Source organism: Corvus kubaryi, unplaced genomic scaffold (genome assembly GCF_017639235.1).
Source record: "Corvus kubaryi isolate FWS band 111438036 unplaced genomic scaffold, C.kubaryi_AGA036_p1.0 137, whole genome shotgun sequence".
Lineage (NCBI taxonomy): Eukaryota > Metazoa > Chordata > Aves > Passeriformes > Corvidae > Corvus > Corvus kubaryi.
In genome coordinates, this window is record NW_024580671.1 from 2,603,859 (window position 1) to 2,627,238 (window position 23,380).

The 23,380-nt window shown below is 38.4% G+C and overlaps 1 protein-coding gene across 1 annotated transcript; it reads right to left on the minus strand.

Moving 5' to 3' along the window:
* Positions 1 to 1,355: 1,355 nt before the first annotated feature.
* On the minus strand, positions 1,356 to 21,545 carry ALX1 (ALX homeobox 1). The gene is made up of 4 exons (XM_042017632.1): positions 21,001 to 21,545; positions 18,520 to 18,824; positions 14,798 to 14,926; positions 1,356 to 3,682 (listed from the first exon to the last, which is right to left on the minus strand). The coding sequence occupies exons 1-4, from the start codon at positions 21,230 to 21,232 to the stop codon at positions 3,362 to 3,364; spliced, it is 987 nt and encodes a 328-aa protein (XP_041873566.1). The 5' UTR covers positions 21,233 to 21,545; the 3' UTR covers positions 1,356 to 3,361.
* Positions 21,546 to 23,380: the final 1,835 nt, after the last annotated feature.

Genomic DNA, 23,380 nt, shown 5'->3' on the forward strand with positions numbered 1-23,380 from the left:
ATTTGCTTCTCAGCATAGCATCATGATCACATATCTCAAACATTAGTTAACATACTTGACAGGAAGGCTATGTAAATCACCTCCTTTTGTTTTTAGTGCATTTTCCACATGTTCAAGAAGCAGTAAAAAGATTAGTTGCTCATGAGAAGAAATCATTAAGTGATAAAATCAAAGCACAAAAACACAAGTTCTGTCAAATATGGGAGTATAATCCAGTAGAAAATAAAATCATTTACCTTTGATAGAAACTTGCTTAAATTATTTGCATATATTGAAACGTCTCTTTCCTAGAATTTTATTAAAAAAGAGTATACTACCAATAGCCCTGTTGAGTCTCTCTGCACTATTTGTGGAATAAGGAGCTACTCATCTTGGTTAAAAATCTGAGTCTGGCCTTAAGCCAGTGTGGGCCAGATTCTGCCATCCTTACCAGAGCTGAATAGTACCTTAAGCTGGGCCTGATTATGAACCAATTACTCATGTTGTGCTTTTTTATGCATGAATGGGGCCATTGTGAATAAACATTTACAAGTGATTCACAATTTGCCCTATGTGAGTAGCCTCACTCCCATCAATGCGGCTACTCACAGAGTAAAGCACTACTAAATAAAACTGGCAGAATGTGACCCTGTTGTAGTACTTGACATCTAACATGAAGATACTTTTTCATTAGCTAAATGAAACGCTGCAACCAACAGGCTATCATTCATTCTTTGAGACGAGGCTGATGCAAGAGCATGACAAGCTTAATGCAGGCCTGCAACATATCACACCTCAGGTTTAATGAAGGATTGAATACCTATTTATTTCATGTATAAAGTTATGCTAGCAACATGTAACAAAAAATTTCTGTTGCTAGATTTGAGGATGAAGAATTAATTAGAGTTGCATCACTTTCACTTAAATCAGCAGGAAGATGACATGTTCTTTTATTTTCCCCTTTGATTTTGGAAGCATCTAAAATTGTTGTAATATTTTGAAAATGGATATTTATTCTCCCCAAGTAATCTGCAACTGCAATAAATTCCTAGAAATTGTTGCATTTTACTCCTGACATAAAAAATCTTCAAATTATTTTGGGGGGATTTCAGAAGAAAACAGTAGCAAATTCTGCTATGAAAATAAATAAGTAAATTGAAAGAGGCAACAACAAAAATGGATTGGAGATAGTCAACTAAACTTTTCCTTCTTTGTCCACTAATGACACCCTAAAAAAATTCTGGAAATCACTTTAGCATGTTCTAAATACTACACCTTAAAAAATTATTATGTGGAAACTGAATAAAATATAACAAAAACAAAAAGGAAAAATAATTTTTTTTAACTTTAAACAGATTACTAAAATATACCTTGCATTTCCACCACTTTCATCCTTCTGCATGTGGCAAAAGTGTCTATACAAAACTAATGTCTCTACCTGTACCAATAAAATGCTCTTCTTTTTTGCTTTAAATTGTCAGTCTAGTTTTACTGCTGTCTAAACAGACCATAAAAAATGGAAAAGATAACTTCTAGCCAGAATACTCTTTTCCAGCTCCTCAGACCAAAGCTGAAGCTAATTTTTAGAAGGAGAATCGAATCAGAAAACCACAAATTGGAGTATATGTATGTGTTAAAATTTGAGTTTATTACTAGTGGAAAATAGGACAACCTTCCTTTCCGCTGTGTAAGAATCTGCTGTAAAAATCCCATTTTCAGTTGATCCTGGTGGTTTCAAAGTTAAGCTTATTTATTCCCTTGAAAGGCTACAGAATGAATCCATCTCCTATTTTTATTTCAAGTTTAGCCCCCCTGAGTGGGAGCAGAGAAAATCTGGGGATTCCTGTGTGTCTGTTTTTGTGAGTACTGGTAGTTCTGCAGTTGCTGTGATGAAACTGCTTCCCGGATCTTCCCTTCTTCCCCCATGCACCCTCCGTTCCTAACTAATGGCAGAGAGAAAACCAAGAACAAGCAGGGGGTGCCCCGAGAGTTGTATCCTGTTCTAGTCACAGCCATGCAAGTCCTTCTTTATTTCAATTAATTTACTTTGCCTTTATGAACCTGAGAGACTGACTGTTGCTTTCAAAGAGGCTAACATTTCACTCATCTGAAGGAGCTTGGAATGTGACAGGGGAAAGGGAGGAGAAGTAAATCAAAGCAGATAGCAATTCTCCAGATGTAAAGTATTTTTCTTCTCCTCTATTTTTTTTTCCACCAGAAATGTCAGAAAGTCTGCTGACATTTTAATTCCTTTGTGATAGGCTGGGAGCTGAGAGCCAAATCCTGCTGCCTTTGCACTCAAAAAGATTTTTCCTGTACACTTTAAAGGTAGCAAACTAGTCTTACACTCTGGAAAGCATATAAGAAAATTATCAACAAAATATAACTAAAGCTAAATGAACTGTACTCTAATAATGTCTTAAGATCAGTTACTAACTGAAAGTGGCAAGCCTTGTTGGGCTTTCTTTGTTTCAGTTTGACCATAGAGTAGCAAAACCAAGTAAGATGGACTGTACTGGAAGTCAGACCTCACTGTTGTGTTGTTTGGGGTTTTTCCCTAATCTGTATTCTGTTAAAAGTGTAGGAGTACTGTTCCATGCTGTCTTTTAGTCACCTAAGCTTCATGACACCCTATCTGTAATTTAAGACTTAATTTAAACATACTAGTTGACAATCTGTGCACATCTTTGAATACTCTATTAAAGTGTTATATTTGACAAAAAAAAATCTTGTTATCTTTAATAGAAATACAGTCAGGTCCATAAGATGAAGTAGTACCTTCTATTCATATTACATTAGTTGTTCATTGGTATAAATTCAACAAGCTCAACATGCATTTAGTAAAACAGCTGGCTTAGAGCAGCAGCCCAGTGCTGAGAGAACTCAGTCTACAAATTCTACCTACAACATGAATGGTCACATATTTCCTTCTTTGCGTGGTGTGCTTAGAGATTTACATCATGGGTTTAGTATAATAAATTTATTATCCTTTACAGAGTTGTTCCCTTATGAAGTATTCATTTGTAAAGCAAGAATTTTTATACAGGACTGCTAAAAACCATGAAGTAGACATATTTGCTTAGTAGTTTTATTTTTTTTTTCAGGTTCTATAATCATATTTCATCAACTGGTACAACAAAACATATATAAAAATCAAAACAAAGAGGGCTTGTTGAGCTTGATGCATGGTAAATCTATTTGGTTTATTCTTGGTTTATTGTTAAATATTATATTGCATTTCTTTAAGCAGACATCGTGTATATTGTGATTTCTAGCATTCCACACACAGCAGCTTATTGTTGTTCCCTTTAAATATGGGAAATAAAAATGGTTTTAGTTTGCTATTAAAAAAAAAAACAAATTGAGAGAGCGTACTGCTATATTACATGGCCCAAGAAATATTGGCAGCATGCTCTTTGGCTTTCATCCGTAGAACTGCAATGCTGGAGGACCTCCTTTCAAACTCTGGTTTGGTTTCAAAAGCATGTCCATTGGTTGCCCCAGAAAGCAATGAGTCAGTGAAAAAATTATTGAGGGGCATGTGGCTGAACTGATTCTGGTGGTTTGAGAAGCCCGTGTAGCCAGAATCTGTCCGGGGTGAATGGGAGTAAGGTGTCATACAGGAGGACGTATCTCGTGGCAGCATGCAGGAGGTAACCACAGAGCCGCTAGCCGCATTCCCTGCCCACAGATTGTTCTGAATCTGGAACATATGAAATGAATACAATTAAATTTAGATAGTTCATCTTTTGTTTTCTGCAATGCTTGGTTTGTTTTACTTCACACATAACTAGTTCTCCTCTGAAACAAGCAACATATTTCCCTGCAATCATGTTAGAAAACAGTATGAAGAGATCACATGAGTCAAAATATGAGATTGTTCACTTAAGAGCAAGGGCTGATGGTTCATGCTCCTTACTTTGTCATCCATTTGCTCTGTGGCTCCATATATGATGTCTAGTGTTGAACCTCAGGATGCCATCAGCCCAGCCAGTCAATAAAATTAATGGAAACACACAACTGACATCAGAGAAGAGGTGTCAAAAGAGCATACAAGATCATAAATATTTTCACCATAAATGCTTCTCCTCATTAGAATTCCTACTTTCATGGTAGGAAAGACTAGACGAGGGTGAACAAAACAAACCAATTCGGATTTCTCAAGCGACAAAGCCCAACAAGTATTTGAAAAATTTAGTAATGAGAAGCCTTGCATAATTACTTTAAAACAAATGAAACCATAAAACACAGGAATTACTGATAATACATTCAAGGCTTTTTCTTAAATTTGTTTCAAAGATAGATTTGAGCTAAAATTTCTTTTCATGGTGTTTTTATGTGAAATTATACTTTGAGGGCATCACTGTTTCAGCATTCAGCCTTAACAGGCTGCAATATGTATCCCTGGGAAAGGTTGTATGACAGACTAGGACACAAACTTTGTGGTTACCAGCGATGTCTGGAGTAACCATGTATTCAAGCTTTGATGTATAATCCTTTCTATACTTGGCAGTCACTTAAAGCTTCATTCTGAGTCCCAGGCCTTCTACCGTCTATGTATAGATGCTATTTATGGATAGGTATTTTTCACTTGTTTGTTACTAGATGAACAGACAGGAAGATTTTCAAGACTTAACATAAGTCAGCTCTTGTTATTATCTCAGACTGCATGGTCTTTCATTCCTGCTGTATTCACTTTGATTTGATCAAACTTCATACTCAGCAGCTGCCCTTCTGTTTTTTTCAAACTCTCCACTCTCTGTCTATTAGTACTACATGTATATGGTATAATTTCTGACATACTCAAGCTTCCTCAGTCATTCCTCATTTGCACACACCATTATACAATATACAGCTTTGTATGCCTTCTCCACTTTTACCTATATATCTTTCCTGAATGCTGATTTTTTTTTTTTTTTTTTTAATGTACAAATAACATCAGGGAAGACATTTTTAGCCCCCATTCACAGTATGGATCTTGTCCGCCAGTAACCATATCCTCTCCTATTTGTTTTCCTTTGCTAAATTTGTCCTCCTTCTAAAAATTTGTTGTCTGTTCAGTGTATCCTTGCCCTGATGCACTGCAATTGAGCCCACGTGTCTTTGTTCTCTGTGATATGTTAGACTAACTCAATTACTCCTTGGTTAGCACTGAAAAGTGAATTCCCACTTCAAACTTAATTTTACATTCACATTCCAAGTCCATAGATAAAGGAATTTTGACTTAAGATATAAAGGTTATCTTTCTAGATGAGTGATTTTTTTCTGTCAAAGTAGAGGTCAGGGGAAGTAATGAAGTATGACAGATGCACACATAGGCATACACAGAATGAAAACATGTTTCTAATGCTGATGAGTTGTGTTTTCTCCCATTTTCCTATCAGTTTGCAACAGCACATACTCACCAAAGCACCAACAAGCTAAAGCGATAAATTATGGTTCACTGAACTCGTCTAGCTGAGATCTAGTGCAGATAGGAAGGATGAAATAGTCTTATTTTAAAAGTTAATATTTTAAACAGTTGTATTAGCAAGGTCATCAGGAGCTGACAAACTAATCTGGGCTCCTTGGGAATTACAGCAGCAAAAATAGATTTGGTAAATGCTCCATTTTGGTTTCCTACAAAAGCCTGGGGAAAAGTAATGGTATGACACATCTCCCCAAACTCTGGGTCTGCTCAGCTTGTTTACACGGACATGCACATGTGCAGTTCCACACACAGTTCCACACACACTCGTGGACATGGCTTTCCACACACACAAGTACACACATAGCTGGGCACACCTCAGGCTTCTGCTCCTGCATATGTTAGGTGGCAGGCTGAGAAGCGGTGGAGTAAGTAAGGTGCCTGAGGAAGGATATGGAAGATTTTTCCTCGTTCCTGTGGGCCTCCTGAAGTCTACATGAGGAAATCTATAAAAAGCTTCAGAACTTTCCAGTTCCCTCCTCCCATAATCAGTTTTTAGAGGACTCAAACATCAGCCCATGGGAGACTCCCCACAGTTTGACATGATTCCCAGCTGCCTTATTACTCCTTAATTGATCTACCTGAGCCAGTTTTGACTTATAATCAGACAAATTTCCCCAGGGAGAAACAGTTAATCTGTGCAGTGTCTAATACAGGAGCTATTTCTGAAGGAGCTCATAGTCTCCAAAGGTAACTCACATGTGACAAAGTCTTGTTTATCTGAATTACTGAAATTTCTTTCTAAGAAATTCTATGCCAAATGCTTCAGTCACCCAGGCGGTGCAGATATAATTATGGGAATAATTTTCAAAAAAAATCTGATTAAGAGCAAACATGCACAAGTTTGCCTTTAAAACAGTCATGGTGGGAAGTCTTCAAAAGGTTCAGAGGCTCAGTTTGAAAGTGCCCAATAACCTATGTGGTCTGGAGGAATCACAACATCACTTTGTCTTTCCATATTTTGAGTAGTTTAGTTTGCAGTAAACTAAGTTTAGTACCACCAATTTTCCTGATATTTTTACCCTAGACAAATCCCTTTCAGTTTAGCTTCAGTGAGATTGCACAGGTGTAAATGAGAAGAGAATTCAGCTTCAAATCCTAAAATATTCCAATGTCTTTTTAAAGCAATATGTGAACAAGCTATTAATTCCTAAAACTTTCAAAGGTGTGCCCTAGGTTTCTTTCTTAGAGAAAGGAATACAAATTAGTAAACTTAACTTCAGGAATGCCACAAGATTCTAGGAAACTTTACATCTTCTCTCATGAGGTAGTTATGTTTTCCAAAAGAATGTCTCAGTCATATCAATTTTCTATTCATTTTTGTTGGTTGAGTGACTTCACATTTGCTATTAAATTTTCATTTCTTTACAAGGATTTACAACATAAATATCTTGTAGCAAAATTTAGATGCAGAAGGTAGTCCTATATTAAAAATAAATACAGTAATGTTTCACAATAAGTCAAAATTATCAGACCTTCTTCTGGTATGTTAGAAGGAAAAGCGACATTATGTACATGAATTTAAAGAAAATATTTTTCCTCTTAAAATCTTGTGTGATCCATGAACTATATAAAAGGCAATTCAGAGACTGTGAATGAGGCTATACATACTGCACATCTCTGGTTTCTGTTAACATCACAAACAACTTGAGCTTTGCTCTTGTGGTTACCATGAAATTACCAGAGCCCTTCAATATATTTACCTACTGTATGTTTTATACACATGCACACACACCCTTCCTGATAGAAAAAGAAATAGGATTTCATAGCTGTGACAAGAACATAACTGGAGAGTTATGGTTGTTAACACGGTTACGATATAATTTCCTAAGCACGTGACCTTCTCTTAGACACTGCAGAAGAAAACGAGCTGAGGTAATTGCTCATTCCGCTTGGTGTCACTGCTTTTTTCTGTTAAACCTGAGCTTCAGCCTTTTTATGCAGGCCTTGGAGAAATCACACAAACTCAAATGTCAAAATTTTCTGGGAGTTTTATTATCACTTCCCTAGCTTTGGTTCTCCCATCACCAAATCTCTTGACTCATTGCAGTCACCTGCCTGTCCGGACTAGAGTCTGTCTCCAGCAGACACACGTGTGAGCACTTCTATTTGAGTGCGTTTTAGTGCTTCACATGAGAAACAAAATTCTAATCTCTTTTAAGATCTCTAGCTATTAAGAGATTTTATTATTATATTATGCAATAAATGTTATATATGTTGAATGCTATTATAATTACTCAAGTAATTAATTAGGAACTACACATTTACTCTGTTTTCAGGGTATTCTTATTCACTGCATGGGAAACAAGAGTGGCACTAACTGAACAGTTAAGAATTTATGCAATTATAAAAAACATGTGAGTGTCAGACTGATTTGCTAAACTTTTGTCACTCCTCTCCTTGTGTGAAACAACAGTCCTTGCACTGCCAGAAAATATCAAATCTGTGCAAGCACAAGGAGCTGCTTCAGGCAGATTAAATGCAATAGCTGTTAAACTTCTCAAAACTGCTAGTTCACAGCTCGTATCTGTTGGCCATTCCTAGTCCATCACTATGATTAGTTTGGTTTGTCACTTTCTGCTTTTTTTTTTCTGGATGCCTGTTTAGAACATCCAAAATACAGGTAGAAATTTGCCTGTTTTTCCCAAGTTTGTAGATTCTCAGAATAATTTAAACTGAAAAGAGCCTCTGGGATTATTTTTCCAAACCCTTGCTCACAGCTACTCTTAAATTTAGATAAGGTTACTCAAGCCCCATTCGGCGATGTTTTGAGTCACTCCAGCTACAGGGGTTCTTTAATTTCTATGGGCAACTTGTCCCAAAGCTTCACCACTCTCATTGCATTTTTACATTTATATCTAGACAGAACGCTTCTCAGTGTAATTTGTGAACATTTTGTAGGAGCTGTTGGACCAACTGCACATGTGAAGATCACCTGTACTGTATTGGGCTCAGGTACATATGAGAGAGATGCAGTACACAATTTTTAGATATAAATAAAATGCTACCTGGCCCCTGGTAGTGAGATGCTTAAAATATGCTCAAAAATATGTGATAGACCCCTTCAGTCCACATTTGGGCTTACAGATAGTGAACAAAATAAAAATCTGATCATTAGATTTCACACTAAAGTTTGCTAAGCTTCAAAATAATGAGGATTTGAAAAGTCATCAAGCTTTCATTCTTGTATGGGGTGTTTTGTAAACTGTAAATTCTTCCTACTGCAATCTTGGAGCCAGTTACAATAAGGGTTAGTTATATTTCAACTCTATGATACAGTTAAAGGCAAAATTTCATACTTTGAAAAATACTATTCAAAAATTTGTGTATCTCAGAAAAAAAAATTAATTTGCCTTATAATTAAGCCCCAGTAAAGTCACTCACACACTTAAAGAAATATGTTTCACAAAAAAAGAGATAGAACAAACTGAATGTTGAGACTGTGAAAAGGACCACATACAGTGGTGGTTTATTACCAAGAAAAAATAAAAGTGCAGTGCATAAGCTACTTTGTGTAGAACAGACACCACCCAGAAAGATTAGAAGTGTCACTCTTGTTGGAAGATCAGGCACAGCAAGGCAAGTGAGCACACATGCAGCAAGACACACACCATCCAGGTGGTGGCTCAGCCTGAGCTCCATGCTGTCACAGCTAGACAGCATGAGTGTGTGATAAAACTCCTTTGAAGCTAGCTCAGATATGTCTGCCACATCTATTCCTGCTTAATCAGTGTACCCATAGCCTTAATGAACTATTGTGATTAACTGTCATTTTTATGTCTACTACAGTTAAAAGAAATTTTCAGTCATATAACATGTGGTGTCTAATATATTCCATATGAACCTTTAATTGGAGCATGTAACTTTGATTATTGCTAATGAGGATTAGCCATATGTACTAAAGCTAGAGCAAACTATAATGATGATCCAAGGACTTAGTACTTAACACATGTATGCTGATACTACTTCTACACTCTTTGCCAACACATCATGTGATGCCATGCTGTTCAACATATTAATTTAATTTATCATTCTGGTGGATGGAATGCAAACTTCAGCATCTTCCTTCTATTTCTGAGATTTCAACATTTTCCTTTCTTTCTATACCTTCTATATCACTCCTGTTCCCATACTTTCGAAAAGCTTTTGTCGTCTTAAGATTCCCACCTGCACTAGACTGGGTTTTTTTAACTAAAACAAAAAAATTAAATTCTATCCTATCCCACTCTTGCCTGCAGTTTCAACAAAATTTTAAAAAACCCAAACATTTTACATGTGATACTAAGAGGGAAAGTAGAATGGTGTGACAAAATGAATCCTTTTAAAAGAACTTAGAAGAAAAATTACAATAAATGAACATGATTCAAAGAACAAGTAAGAAGGAGGAAATATGCAAAATGAGGAAAGATGCAAAGTAAGGAATGAGCCTAGGTGGGAGAAAAATGTTGCCCTTTTTTATCTGCTTTTCAGTGATACAATTTAATGTTTATTTACATACTGATGCACTTATTTATAAAGATAACATCTTTATAAACTTGATTCATACAGGGAAAGCTGCAAGTCTGTGTGGTAATAGTATAGTCTCTTGTGCGCAGAAATAAGGAGGGGTTATATGAAATTTTGTCTCAGGTTTTCTTGCTACTTCTCCTAGGTAAGCATTGAATCTGATGAGATCGAGTGCCCTTTGTAACAGTAGCCTTCCTACTAACATAGGGTGGCAGAAGGAGTCAAATAAAGACCAATAAGGTAAGAGAAGAACAAAGCTAAAGAGGCTTTTTATTGTTCCTCTTTCAACATATCATTTATAGATCCATGTAAGATAACTACAGATGACTGCAGCTGAACCACATATGAGATTAAAAAAACTTTTAGAGATCATCATACCTGTTTTACACCTTATGTTTCAGGAATAAAAAATTTAATTGATCAGGTTTTTGACAGCTTTAAAGGGAACCCATGTCTGGCATAGAAGTCCGTTTGGTTAAGTTTCCTAAACACAAATGTCTAATACTTATCTGACCACGGTTGCCTACAATGAAGGATGGACTGTCCATTTAAATCCTGTTCATCAACACTTCAACAGTGTCTCAGATATCCTGAGACATCTTTAATGACACTCGATACTGTATTTAGGTGACCAAATTAAGTATGGCTTGTTTACTAACATTCACTCAGGTGAAATGAAGTAAACTCCCCCATGAAGTGAATCTGCATTCATTTCCCCACTGATGTTAAGATGCTCCATCTTCACTTTCACATCATCAGTAGGATATTGCTATAAGTTAAACTGCATAGGATGTGTTTTTCTGAGTGCACTTAAGATGACTTAGACCACAATGTGTTGTATCTGCAAGAGAAGCTTGAAGTTCAAATACTGAAATTAATGAAACGGAAATCTTTCACTAAAATGAATGAAAAACACTGTGCATAACATTTTCCAAGAAAAATCTGATTTTCAGCATAATATTGTTAAAGCCTTGAAAAAAACATGTAAGTAACACTTAGTTGTGCTGGACTATTGTACAAACTGCACTCCTTTGTAATCCAGCTTGTGACAGTGTAATTAATGGAAAATATATGCGTGCAGAATTTGGCCAGTTTAGGAGATATTCAACTTCTTGGCAGGTAGGTGAGCAATTTTTTTGAAGAAAAAAAGAAACATCTAAAGTCAATACACTATAAAAATAATTAAGGTTAGACTGAAAGAGCAGAGCAAAGAACTATGATCTACCAAAAAAACCCTAAACTGTTATTATTGTGAAGATGAAGATGTGGAATTTAATAGCAAAATTAGACTGGATTGTAGAGACAAGTGTTGGACCAGACCATCTCCCGAGGTCACTTGCAATCTCTACCTTTCTCTGATTCAGAGCCAGCCTTCTGTCTGAAATGAGTTGAAAGAATAATTTTCTCACAGGAAAAAATTTTCATGTTTACATAGTCACACAATGCATAGCAGCATTTTGTTCTTAATTTGTATTTGATTAAGATAATTGGTGAAGAGATTAAGCAGAAGTCTCCACATCACCCTCTGTTAGCTGCAAGAGACTGATGCTTCTGCTGGAAAGCAACCGAGATGTGTTTTCTCAACATATCCGTGTCTGGACTCAAAACAGAAAATCTGCAGCCTGCAAATCCTTATAATGCACACCAGAAATTCACATTTGTTCCTGCTCTTTCTGCCATACAGCTGTAAACATCTCGGCTTGATTTCATCCTTTTCCAATATTCAACCTATTTTTTTTCCAGCAACAGGGAGTCTGTTTTTCCCCTTGTTGATTCTTAAATAAGCTTCAGTGATCTGTGTTCCACAATCCCCAAGAAAAACTATTTACATAAAAGTATGGCAAAGCTTGTCTAATATTTGCTTATTTCTTTGTCACGAGAGAAGTGATTGTACACAAGTAGTGGTGCAGGAATAGGAGCAAAGAAAAAAAAGGATATTTGTTTCCTTTTCTTACATTATCTACAGAGAAATAATGGAATTGTTTGGGAAATCAATTTATAACATTAGAACAAAACATGCAGATAACAATTTTAAATACCTTTTCTGCTGAATTGTGGGGTAGATTGATAAATTTATATCAAGTCAGGCACTGTATATTTATTTTCCATAAGTGAGGCACTTAGAAAAGGATATCTAGTTCAAAAGATTTGAATGATGTTAGTGGTCATTGTGTTTTTAAAACAGATTTTCATTGTCTCAGGCATTCCCACTGGAAGTGTTATATACATGATAGGGATGTGGTTTTACTGAAGGTGAGGATTTAAGAATGTGAAAACTATGAAGAATTACCCCCAGGTTAGCAAAAACATGAATTTTTATTAAATGTCCTGTGCTAATTACATGGATACCCACTCATATTCCAGTGTACAGAAAAGTAGCCAACTTCTTCTCTAAGGAGTGGGCTAACTTGTTTTTATCATGTAGCCAAGTTATACATGCAAGCACTCAGCTGAAATAGCCAATGTAAAGTGCACTCACACCTTCATTTAGCTCCTTGTTCCTGTTCTTGAAGTACAGAACAGTACAACGCAGCTTTCTCGTGCGGGCGACCAGACTCAGTTACACACTTGTGCCTCTCTGTTTGCCTGCAGTCTGTTAGTCTGTGGTTGTAGGGGAGCACATTGTATTACTGTTTGTGAATGGGTACACATTTTGTATTTCTACACATTTTAGAGATGCTTGATCTAAGATTATGGGACCAGCATTTGTATTTCAATCTTCTGTTTTTAAGAATCTATTAATTAATGATGGAAACATTTGTCAGGCTGAAACTTAGTTGTGTCATCTGTCTAGGAGATTTTTTTTGACAAAAATGTAAACAGAAATGCAGTGAATTAATCTTTTTAACAACCTGAAAGGACAGAATAGATATTTTATTGCATTTAGAATTTTATAGATCATATTATCATATAATTTAAAAATATGGGATTTTTTGAAAAACATTAATTTTAGGACAATCATTTTAAGTGCTTGCCAATTACTTGTATTATTCCATTATCTTATACTAATGAAACTTTGGTCAGTTGGGAAAATTTGTAGATGGAATCCTACTAAAAATACAAGGTGACCTTGCAGACACAAAATTTCTGGAAATTAGTCTAGAAATCCCAAAGTTTCTGCACTGTTCCTTGTATCATTTGTTGTTATGCTATAAGTAAGTCAGAAAGATTTTCAAAAGAGAACTGAACACCTTGAGTGAGATCTGTGAGTGAATGTGCATCTATGTCCTTGTGAATCTACCTGGGACTACCTAAGGTTGTGTCCACCTGCTTAAACACAGAGTCTGTCATGCAGTGGTTGCTAATGCAGTTGGGTTATTGACCTGTTACATTATAAAATAAAACTAGACAGACTTACAAGTGCCACCACAGCTGAGATGGTTGTGTCCATGTTCTGAGCTGCTGGAACACAAGCCAGCTCTGTCCCAGGCACCAAACCTAGTAACATGCAACCTCTTCAGAGGTAAAGCACATTAAGCTGAGTAGAGGACACATGAACCAAAGACCCCTGGTTCATAGCTAATCATTAAGAATCATTAAGGTTGGAAAAGACCTCCAAGATCACTAGGTCCAACTAAAGCATAGCACTAATTGTCATTTACAGTCATTTCTTGAACACTTCCAGGGATGGTGACTCCACCACTCCAATGCTTAACCACTGTTGCAGTGAAAAATTTCTTCTGGTGTCTGACCTGAACCTCCCCTGGCTCAGCTTGAGGTTATGTCCTCCTGACCTGTCACTTGCTCCCTGGGAGAAGAGACCAAGGCCCATCTTGCTACAGTCTCCTTCCAGGTAGTTTAGGACCGCGATAAGGTCTCTCCTGAGCCTCCTTTTCTCCAGGCAAAACAACTCCAGCTCTCTCAGCTGCTCCTCGTAGGACTTGTACTCCAGATCTTTCCCCAGCTGCGTTTGCCTTCTCTGAACACACTTCAGCCCTTCAATGTCTTTCTTGTAGTGAGGGGCCCACAACTGGATACAGGATTTGAGGTGCAGCCTCACCAGTGCCCAGTACAGGGGTGTAATCACTGCCCTGGTCCTGCTGGCCACACTATTGCTGATACTGGCCAGGATGCCATTGGGCATCTTGGCCACCTGGGCACTTGCTGGCTCGTGTTGTGCTGCTGTCAACCAGCACCCACAGGCCCTTCTCTGCTGGGTCAATTTCCAGCCACTCTTCCCCAACGCTGAGGACCTCTCCATTCAGCCAATTTAGAGCATGACCAAAGCAAGCTCACATAGAGTAGGAGTATATTCTTAAGGCTGACAGAGACCCCGCTACTTAATGAAGCTGAAGAGCACCAGAACACCAGTAGTGAAGGGAACCATGCAAAATTTTTTGCTTTGTATGGTGTTTTATTTTTATTAATTATATGGTAAAAGCAATGTGAAGCCAGAGACATGAAAAACAATGGCTTCAGAATAAAAGTATTCAATGTGCTAAAACAAGCAAGCAGACAAAAGCAGAGAGTGAGGCAAAGCAGTAAACCAAAGGACTGGAGAACAGAGACAGAAGATTACAATCTTATTATGCCGTATACCTTACTACATACTAACAGGGAACTGAAACAGGAAAAAAAATACAGATTAAACTAACTACAACTGTCTGAGAGAGCTGTTCTTTCCCTCTGCCTCTCTCCCCCCAGCAATATACATTAAATTATGATTCTACATGGCTTTATTACGGTTTTTGAGGTCCATAAAGAAATGGTGCATGTTTAACACATCAGAAGGAAGCTGTCTAGAGATCATATAGTTTATACTCATATTAGCAAAGCATACAAAACCAGAGTTGTTAAGACAGCTGCCAAATGTAGACCCAAAGTACTGCTTGGTCTTTACCATACCTGAGGGTAGCTGTCAGTCCTTGGAAGAACAGATATATCATAGGTGGCAGCAAAGTGGCTCTTAGCTTGCTGGATCTGACCATAGCGTTCTCTTTTCCTCCATTTTGCTCTTCGATTCTGGAACCAAACCTGTAGTATACAAGGAAACAGTCATCAGGGTAAACTAAATTATATACTGTGCAAAGAGTTTTAGGGAAAAAAACCCAAGAGATTTTGGACAGTGGCATTGAAAATTTCTCTTTATCTACAAAAGAGAAATGCTCCACCTGAAAATTAATTTCTTACAGTTTCAATATGGTCAATGTCTGACCTGCTTAAGTTATTGCTAGCTATTTTAACAATACATATTGCTTCCTTTCTATTATCTCAAAAAACAGACAAAACAAAACAAATAAACAAAAAAACATCCTGAGAAATATCAGTCTGCAGCAAGTAAAGTTGTAAAGAAACATTCTCTTAAATTCCCATTCCCACTGACTTCCTAGGACTACCCATAATCTGCCTCCTAGAGGTGTCCATAATCTTTATCAAGTGCAGTAATAAAAGGCAGGAAAAACTGGCACAAGGACAGTACTCTACGCAGCAGGAAAGGTTCCTATAAGGAAGGCTAAAAGGCCAGGAAGATAATAAAAAGTCATCATGTCACAGAGTTTTTGGAACTATTGTGGGGTTTTTTTCACATTGTTGTTAGGTGATATCTGCTTCTTATAATGGAAAACAAAATAATGGAACTTTATGAAGTAATTTAGATTTTATGCTTAAATTTCTTCATACCCCCTGGACTGTTCTGTAATATTTTGAGTGTCAAGAATTATATAAAAAACCTATTATATGGCCATTTCTTTCTGTTACTGATAACTGTAATTGTCCCATGGTCTTAATAATTTTTTTCTTTCAGACAGTTTATTTTGGACTGGTTAAGAATTATCCTGATTAATTAAGGTGATTGCTAAGAAAAGTAACACTGTATAAGAGTAATATCTGACTTATCTTTATTGTTCTGATGTAAGCAAGCTCACTGAGACTTTTCTAAGAAGTCACACTACTAACAGAACCTTTTTTTTTAAGGGAAACCATGGCATTGGTTAGTCTTCCTGCTAAATTGATCATTAATTCATTTTGATATATAAATAAATGAATAGTGCTTTTTTTGTATAGACACTTCCTATATTTTGAGGGATATTTTCTGATTCCATATTGTGGGACATTTAAAATAACACTGTTTGGTTTAAAATTCCATTCTTGCATTAATCTTTGGAGAACACAACTGTCTTTTGATACTGCATAAGCAACCAGGAAATAATTTTGCTCATTTTGATTCCCAAGCACTTGTTGCAGATTTAGTATGTGCAATATTTTAAAATGTATTCAGCAATCAAAGCAAGGCTCATGCATATAACTCCTGAGTGTATATTGTTAGGGACCTTGGTGGTAAATTTGTGTTATTTATGATGCCTGAGGTTCAGCAAAAAGAAAAGGGATGGCAAAAAAAAAAATCTCCTATCTCCACAGGAGGCATCAAGGACACGATAAGGAAATTTAGTCATGAAGCTCTTTCCTTGAAAAAAGACCTTGACAATCTCCTTAAAATGGGTACCAATTACTGGACTGGCATGCAGCAGGAAAGAGAACAACTCAGATAAATTAGGTTCAGGTTGGCTCTCTCTGCATGTGTGCAGGACAAATATTAAATTGGATGTTGATGAAATGGTGGTGAAGGGAACTGTGGGTAAGGTATCCAGCTGATCACTCTGCTACACTAAATCAAACAATTTGCTTGAATTCATAGAACTAAATGAGAAAAAGCACATATTTTTTCCTTTGACAATCCCCCAAAATGTTTCTGTTTACACCATTTTACTAGAAACTTACTCTTGGCAGAGATAAAGTAACCATTTGCCTCCACAAAGCAATGTAGAAATCTGCTGCTTGTTATCCTTGAATTGCCAGATGCTTGCCTTTAATGACGTAAGGCCTTGCAAATTGCTTCATCTTGTGATGGAATACTCTCGCTACTCTGGACAGAAATGATCAACATGTCCTTTCATATTTAGCATACGAGAAATGCAAAGATTGGTTATCTTTTAAGAAAGGGAAGAACATGTCTAAATAAACTAGAAGTAGATACTCTGTGAAAGCCTGATATAAACTTATATATTCTTCACTTACTGTCTTCTTTTTAATACTCTTACCATATGAAGCTTCTAAATCTTAGGAAAATAAATGTGATAAGAAGTCAGTTGACACACTTTAGTTCAATTTTCCCCTCCCTGTTCTCACTATTAATTTGTTCTTGAAGTACTTCTCTGTATTCCAGAATTACGCATTTGTTAGAACAGTGTTTTAACGTTATGCTACCTTCTTTTCTTCAAGACTAAAACCCAATGAATGGAAGTCATACTTGGAAAGCTGTACCAAATTCAGGAGAGGGATTGTGCAGAGCCTGAAGAGTTAAAAGCCACTGAAACAAATTCCATCGGCATTGCTGATATCGCATCGATGTAACTGAACACACAGCCTTGGACTCTATTTTCTGATGACAACAGTGAATATGATGTCTGGTTGAATAGACATGAAAAGAACACTTCTTTATAAAACTAATTAGCTGACTTTGTTTCTGAAAGTGTTTCTTATTTAATTTCAGTTTGTATGCATGTGCACTGATGCCTATTTCTCTATATGCATGTGTGAGCATGTGTTTAATTACAAGTTGTGAAGTTGTTATCATATTCAAGTCACTAAATTTAAAAAATTAATCCCAGTCTATAAGAATCAACAGGACTGCAATTCTCTAAATTGAAATAATGATTATTACCAGAACAGTGAAGATACCTAAAATTAAGATAAACTTGCAAAATGTGGCTCACACCCTTTTCTAACAGAAGACCTCTAAACAAGGGAAAGGTTGCATTTCCTGGATATTTAGCTTTTTTTCTCACCACTGCACACCAAAAGCCATAAATACTATTGAGATTACTATACGAGCACATACTGAATGAATCATATTTGTATGCAGTTACGATACTCAAATAATGTACTAAGTGGTCAACACTATGTTTGTTTCCAAAAACTAGAATAACGTTATTCATCAGTTATGAAAGTTTAACAACCAGCAATTGTACCTCCTAATTTTGTGATTTCTGAGATCATTCCACAGAGAAAAGGTGGAAGGATTCTGTCCTTCTTTTTATACAGGCACAAACACACACAGAGATCTAAATAAGTATGGGCATATAGATATATAGATATATAGATATTTATGCACATTTATGTATGTGCAGTTTCACTGCACACTCTTTGGATAGAAACAAGGAATTTGGTTACTTTTTAGACCGTACTTTTCATGCCATAACACACACACAATCCTCTGTATCTGAGTTCTGCATTGTCATCAGTCTGAACTACATGCAACGAGTCTTTAGTGGGATCTTTGCATGTAACACTTTATGTTTTCATTGCCTGGAATTCTACATGAGATCAAGAAAGCTTTTCTAATGATGTTGTTTTCTCATCCCTTAAACAACTGTTCAGAACTGCAACACAAGCTATTTTAAAAAATAACATTTTAGCACTGCAGCATAACAGCTCATATCCATAAAGAAAAGAAGCAAAACGAGCTGTTTACTTTAGCTTTACAGGCTTTTGTACAATCCTCAAGAGCATAATTTACTCATTCCTACAATTCACAATTTGTTGTAGAAATGCTGAAGTTTGGTTCTTACCTGGACTCTGGCCTCAGTGAGCTCTGTTCTTAGAGCTAGCTGTTCTCTTACATAGACATCAGGGTAGTGAGTTTTCTGGAATACTTTCTCCAGTTCCTCCAGCTGCAAACTGGTGAAAGTTGTTCTGTGTCTCCTCTTCTTACTGCTGGAGACATTGCTGTCACACTTATCACCAAGTTCATCCAGGTCTCCCTTCTCCTGCAGCCCTTTCACTGGAGACATCCTGAGATTGTTGCAATTGTCCATGGACCTGCTCAGCTCTGTGTGAAGAGGCTGACCTTCCACTTTAGTAATCCCGTAGTTCACTGCATACAAGGTGGGTTAACAGCTGGTTAATAAATGATCAAGGGGGAAGGGGAGGTGTTTAGATTCAGGAGTTCATATAAAACAGTTTCACAAGGAACAAGATTCTGTCTTGGCTGTGTTGTTTCTATATGAGATCATGGGAGAGGAATCTGTAATATTAACTACTGATAGAATAAAAGTGCTAAATCACACTGAATTCTAAATGAGAATTATATCTGAAAATATCATCTGAAAACTTACAGAGTAAGGAGACTGTGCAAGAGACTTGGATATTTTCACTCTGCCACTACTGCCACTAAAGTAGTTAACAATCCATGAAATCAGCATCAGCTAGAGTTATACAGATAAGGAATCGTAGCCCAAAACAGATTTTCATAGAAGAGGCATAAAGCTATTGACAAATGTGCCTTTAAACTTGAAAGCAAATGCAAAAACTTCTATTTCTATGAAAATACAAACTAACAAAGAAGTAAACTAAATAGCTGTAAACTGACAAATCAATAAGCAAATGAAATCAAAAATTGAATTCACTTTAAAAACTCAATAAATTCCATATACCTTCTTTTGGATTTGTGAGGTGGAATTGTTTCCAATTAGGTTTGTTATGGTTACAAAATACAAGGCATTTCTGCAAAATGTTAACTTATTAAAAGAGATCGTTTCATATACTTTGTATAAGGATTGCAGGAACTATTTGTCTTTAGTTGTAGAGATAAGAAATGTTCTGCAGTAGCTTCTTAATAGGAAATGAAAACATTTCTTACTTTTCAGTATTTTTTACTTATCACACATCACTGGAAAAGTAATGAGATAAGTTATGGAATTCAAAAAAACTTTTTTTCTTTTCTAAGAAAAAGGTAAAAAAATATTCAAACTCTATAGAAATTAAAATTTACAAAGATGCCACATAACATAAGAAGCTTGCTTTGAGATTTTCTCACATTCTCAGTAATTTCTTTCAATTTGAGCTGATTGTAATGAAACACAATTTTTAGATACCATCAACACATACATAGATAGGAAATGCCCCAAAGCCCTCAAGGCACACATTAAATTAGTTAATTAGGAAAGACTCCAATGTATAAATCAATTTTCTATAGGTTATTTTTTTTTAATTACACTTGAAGAAATCTATCAATTTATCTTACAATTTTTTTCATAGTTTTTTATTTTTGAGAAAATAAAAAATTTTTCTCAGAAATATATATATAATTCAATGACTATATGAAGTCAAAAAAGTATGGTACTGTTAGTCTTCTTATTGCATATGATCTTAACTGTGTTTTCCAATTCTTCTAGGAAATTATTTTTATTTTTTTTTTTTCTACAGGGATTTTCATCATGTTGCAATAATGAGGAAAATTTAAAATGTTTTTAAAAGAAAATATTCCATATTCTCCTTGCCGGTAGGCTAGAAAATTTTAATACTTGATAGAAGGTTTAACACTATCTTTGGATGACCGACGTGGTTTTCGGAAGAATCATCTTTACGCATCATTTGGTAACACGGCCGAGAGAACCCCGCTACCGTCGCAGGACGATATCTGAAGGAACCGAAAATGACCAAGCGACCTTCCGTTCCTGGATCGGCACCGGAGAGCCGGCCGTGTCCGGGGTTCCTCCGACACCGACACCCGGGGATGCTTTCTCCCGGGAGTTTGCTGGGTGAAAACGCCGCGGCTCGTAGCGGGAGCGAGGGTGGCCGGGGAGAGGCCGGAGCCGACCAGGGGCGGCCAAGGGAGTGCCGGGGGGCGGCCGGGGGGCGCCGAGAGGTGCCGGGGGGCGGCCGTGCCCTGCAGCTCCCGCCGGGACCCGCCGGCTCCCCGGGCGGGCTGTGCCGGCGTGCCCGGCGCTGTGCTCCTCGGCCAGCCGCTGGACCCGGGCCGGGGCCGGTGTGGAAGGCAGTAGCCGAAGGGTTGCACTGAGAGGAAAAGAGCTCCTCAAAGTAGGCGGTTGCCTTCTCCCGGAGTTTTTTTTTTTTTTTTTAATAGTAGTGATGGTAGTATTATAACAGTAATATTGTTACAGTTATTGTTATTTTACTACGACCTGACAGCCCCTCGCATGCCCACAGCCGAAGGCTGCACAGCTGCCTTTGGTCTCCCTGGGCGGGAGAATCCCTGCCCTCGCCCGTGTATCTCCAGGAGGAAGAATAACCCTGGGATGACGACTCACCGTTGTTGTCCTGGCAGGGTGATGTCCTCTCCAGCCTCACATGATGCTCAGCTCTTTGCAGAGGGTTGAAGGCCTGTACGCATTTGCTGCCTGACGTTTTGCTATAAAAGGACTCATTGTCCAAAGTTTCCATAACGTGCTCCAAACTGCCTCCTGCTCCCATGTAAAAGTCACTGTTCTTGCTCGGCTGGCTCTTCAGGGCAAACTTCTCGCTCAGAAAATCCATAATCATCTAAGGCTGCTTGAGAGCCTCTTCCCTAGACAGAGGCTGGACTGTGAGCAAGGGAGGGAGAGTGAGTGGATGGGAGGGAAGGAAGGAGGGAGGAAGAGGCGTTCAGTGCTTAGGGAGCTGTTTTGCCTCTGAGCCTTTGATTTGTCTTGTCTTGAAAGGGGAACCCGAAGTTGCTCTTATATCTTGAAGCTCAGCAGGACTTCTTGTGCAACCTCCCATTTCTAATGAATATGAAAATAACCAAGCAGTCTAACTCCACCCCAGGTCCCCCAAGACCTAATCCCAACACAGGAGGGAGTTCCAGGCCCGTTTTCGACAGACAGATCTGTTTCAGACAGATGCACACAAGCATTCGGGGAGGGTGAGGGGAGAAAGGGAGGGAGGGGAGGGAGGACAAATAAAAAGGACATTTCCCCTCTGCAACCTATTCTTATTTCTCCAGGGATCCTGGAAAGAGTAATCCCTCGCTTCCCTCCCTCTTCCCCCAGCTCCCTGAGAGGCTTAGAGCAACGTAATTTCAGGGGCACATACCCTCAAGTAAAGGATCTTCTTTAATCGATTTGACTGATACGTCGGTAGCTGCAGTCCTGTTCTCTGAAGCTGTAAAATTAAGAACCGGTGTTCCCTCTTTATTAAACTGCTCAGAAGTTTTGTCCTAGAGTTAAACAGAGAAAGAAATATTATAGGCAGTTGTTTGCGCAGAGGGAATGGAAACAGAGAAACTTAAAACTAGAACTCTCTCACAGCAGAAACTGGCCTAAAAGAGAATTTGCCTGCTATGAAACAGATCTTAACCAGTCTGCCTCTGTGTGTGTGTTTGGGGTTGAGGGGGGGTGTGTGTGTCTGTGCAAAGTGGTTAAAACGGACCTTTATTTTAAATCTCCTGAAATATTTCGGGTTTTTTTAAATACTGTTTCTAAATGAAAGTATTTTTGAAAGTCTTAGGTAATAAAAAGAAAAATAAAAGAGCCATATATTCATGCATTCCTATGGATATTGGAAAAGCGGGTGGTTTTCACCCAAAGTGTGAGCTTTGAAGTGTTGAATTCCTTGGTCCCTTCGCACATTGATAAGATTTAAAACACAGGCGAGAAAGATAGTGGACTATTTCGAAAAGGCACGAATTAAGGAAAAGAGCTTCCGTGCTTCCTCGTGAAAGGAGTACTCGCTGAAGTAAAGCAAACCCGAGATAGCAATCTCTTCAGAAGAATATTTCAGCATCGTGTGCCCGCGCTTGTCTTTTCTACTCAGGCTATTTTAGAACCCGATTCGGCGGGCCCTTCCCCCGCTGGGGCGGGGAGGGGAGAAGAAGCGGGGCTTTAATGAGTGGCTGAAGTATCGGTGCAACACTGGCCAGCCGGGGCTGCGGAGCGGCTTAGAGACCTTTCCTGTGAACCCAGTCAAAGGTGAAGGGAAGGCCATTTCGGGTCCAGCATGTTTCCCGGCAAGCAGCTTCCCTTCCTTCTTCAGCTGGTCTCTAATCTGATCTTTTCCCGGAGAAAGGGGTAGCTGAGGGATGTTTTTTTCCAGCTACCACTGTCGAGTAGCTGTGGGCACCATCCGCCACATGCACCATCTGCCCTTCCCTGTCATCTGTCAGGGCCGGGCTGCTACCCCCACATCTTCGTCCCTGTTCCCGGCGTTACCTGCCGCCATCACCGAGCTGGGGCTGCGGGAGGCGCGAAACCCCGTCGTGACTGAGCGCAGAGGTGGTGCTCGGGGGCTTGGGGTGCGACAGGTTTTTTTGTGGTATGGGGGTGTCTCTTTGGTGGGGAGTGAGAGGTGGAAGCGGTTTCCGTAAGCCCCCGAGAGAACAGGAATGGAAGGGGCGCAGAGTACGAGCGGTGCCCGCGGTGCGCGGCCAGGTGAGGCAGAGGCCAGCTGCCTGCCCCGGGAGAGAGGCTGGACCCTGCCCCAGGGGCCGCTCCACGGGCAGTTCCCCTCCCCAGATTTCACATGAAAAACGACACGTTTCCTCCTTGCACCTTCTGGAACAACGCCTGCTCCGGACCCGGGGAAATAGATCCTCTCCCTGCCCCCGCATCTCCGTGTGCTGGCACTTCGGCAGCGTGTTTATAACTGTGCGTTAAAAGCACTAAATGCCTTGGGGAAGGGAAAAAAAAGGGGGGGTGGGGGGGAGAGACAGAG

Bases quoted from the DNA above. Each gene is read 5' to 3' on its own strand.
- ALX1 (XM_042017632.1), bottom strand. From the start codon at position 21,232: ATGATTATGGATTTTCTGAGCGAGAAGTTTGCCCTGAAGAGCCAGCCG. The intron at 14,927-18,519 runs GTAAGAACCAAA...TGTATACTACAG, and splicing joins TCACTGAGGCCAGAGTCCAG to GTTTGGTTCCAGAATCGAAG. The intron at 3,683-14,797 runs GTATGGTAAAGA...CATATGTTCCAG, and splicing joins GGACTGACAGCTACCCTCAG to ATTCAGAACAATCTGTGGGC.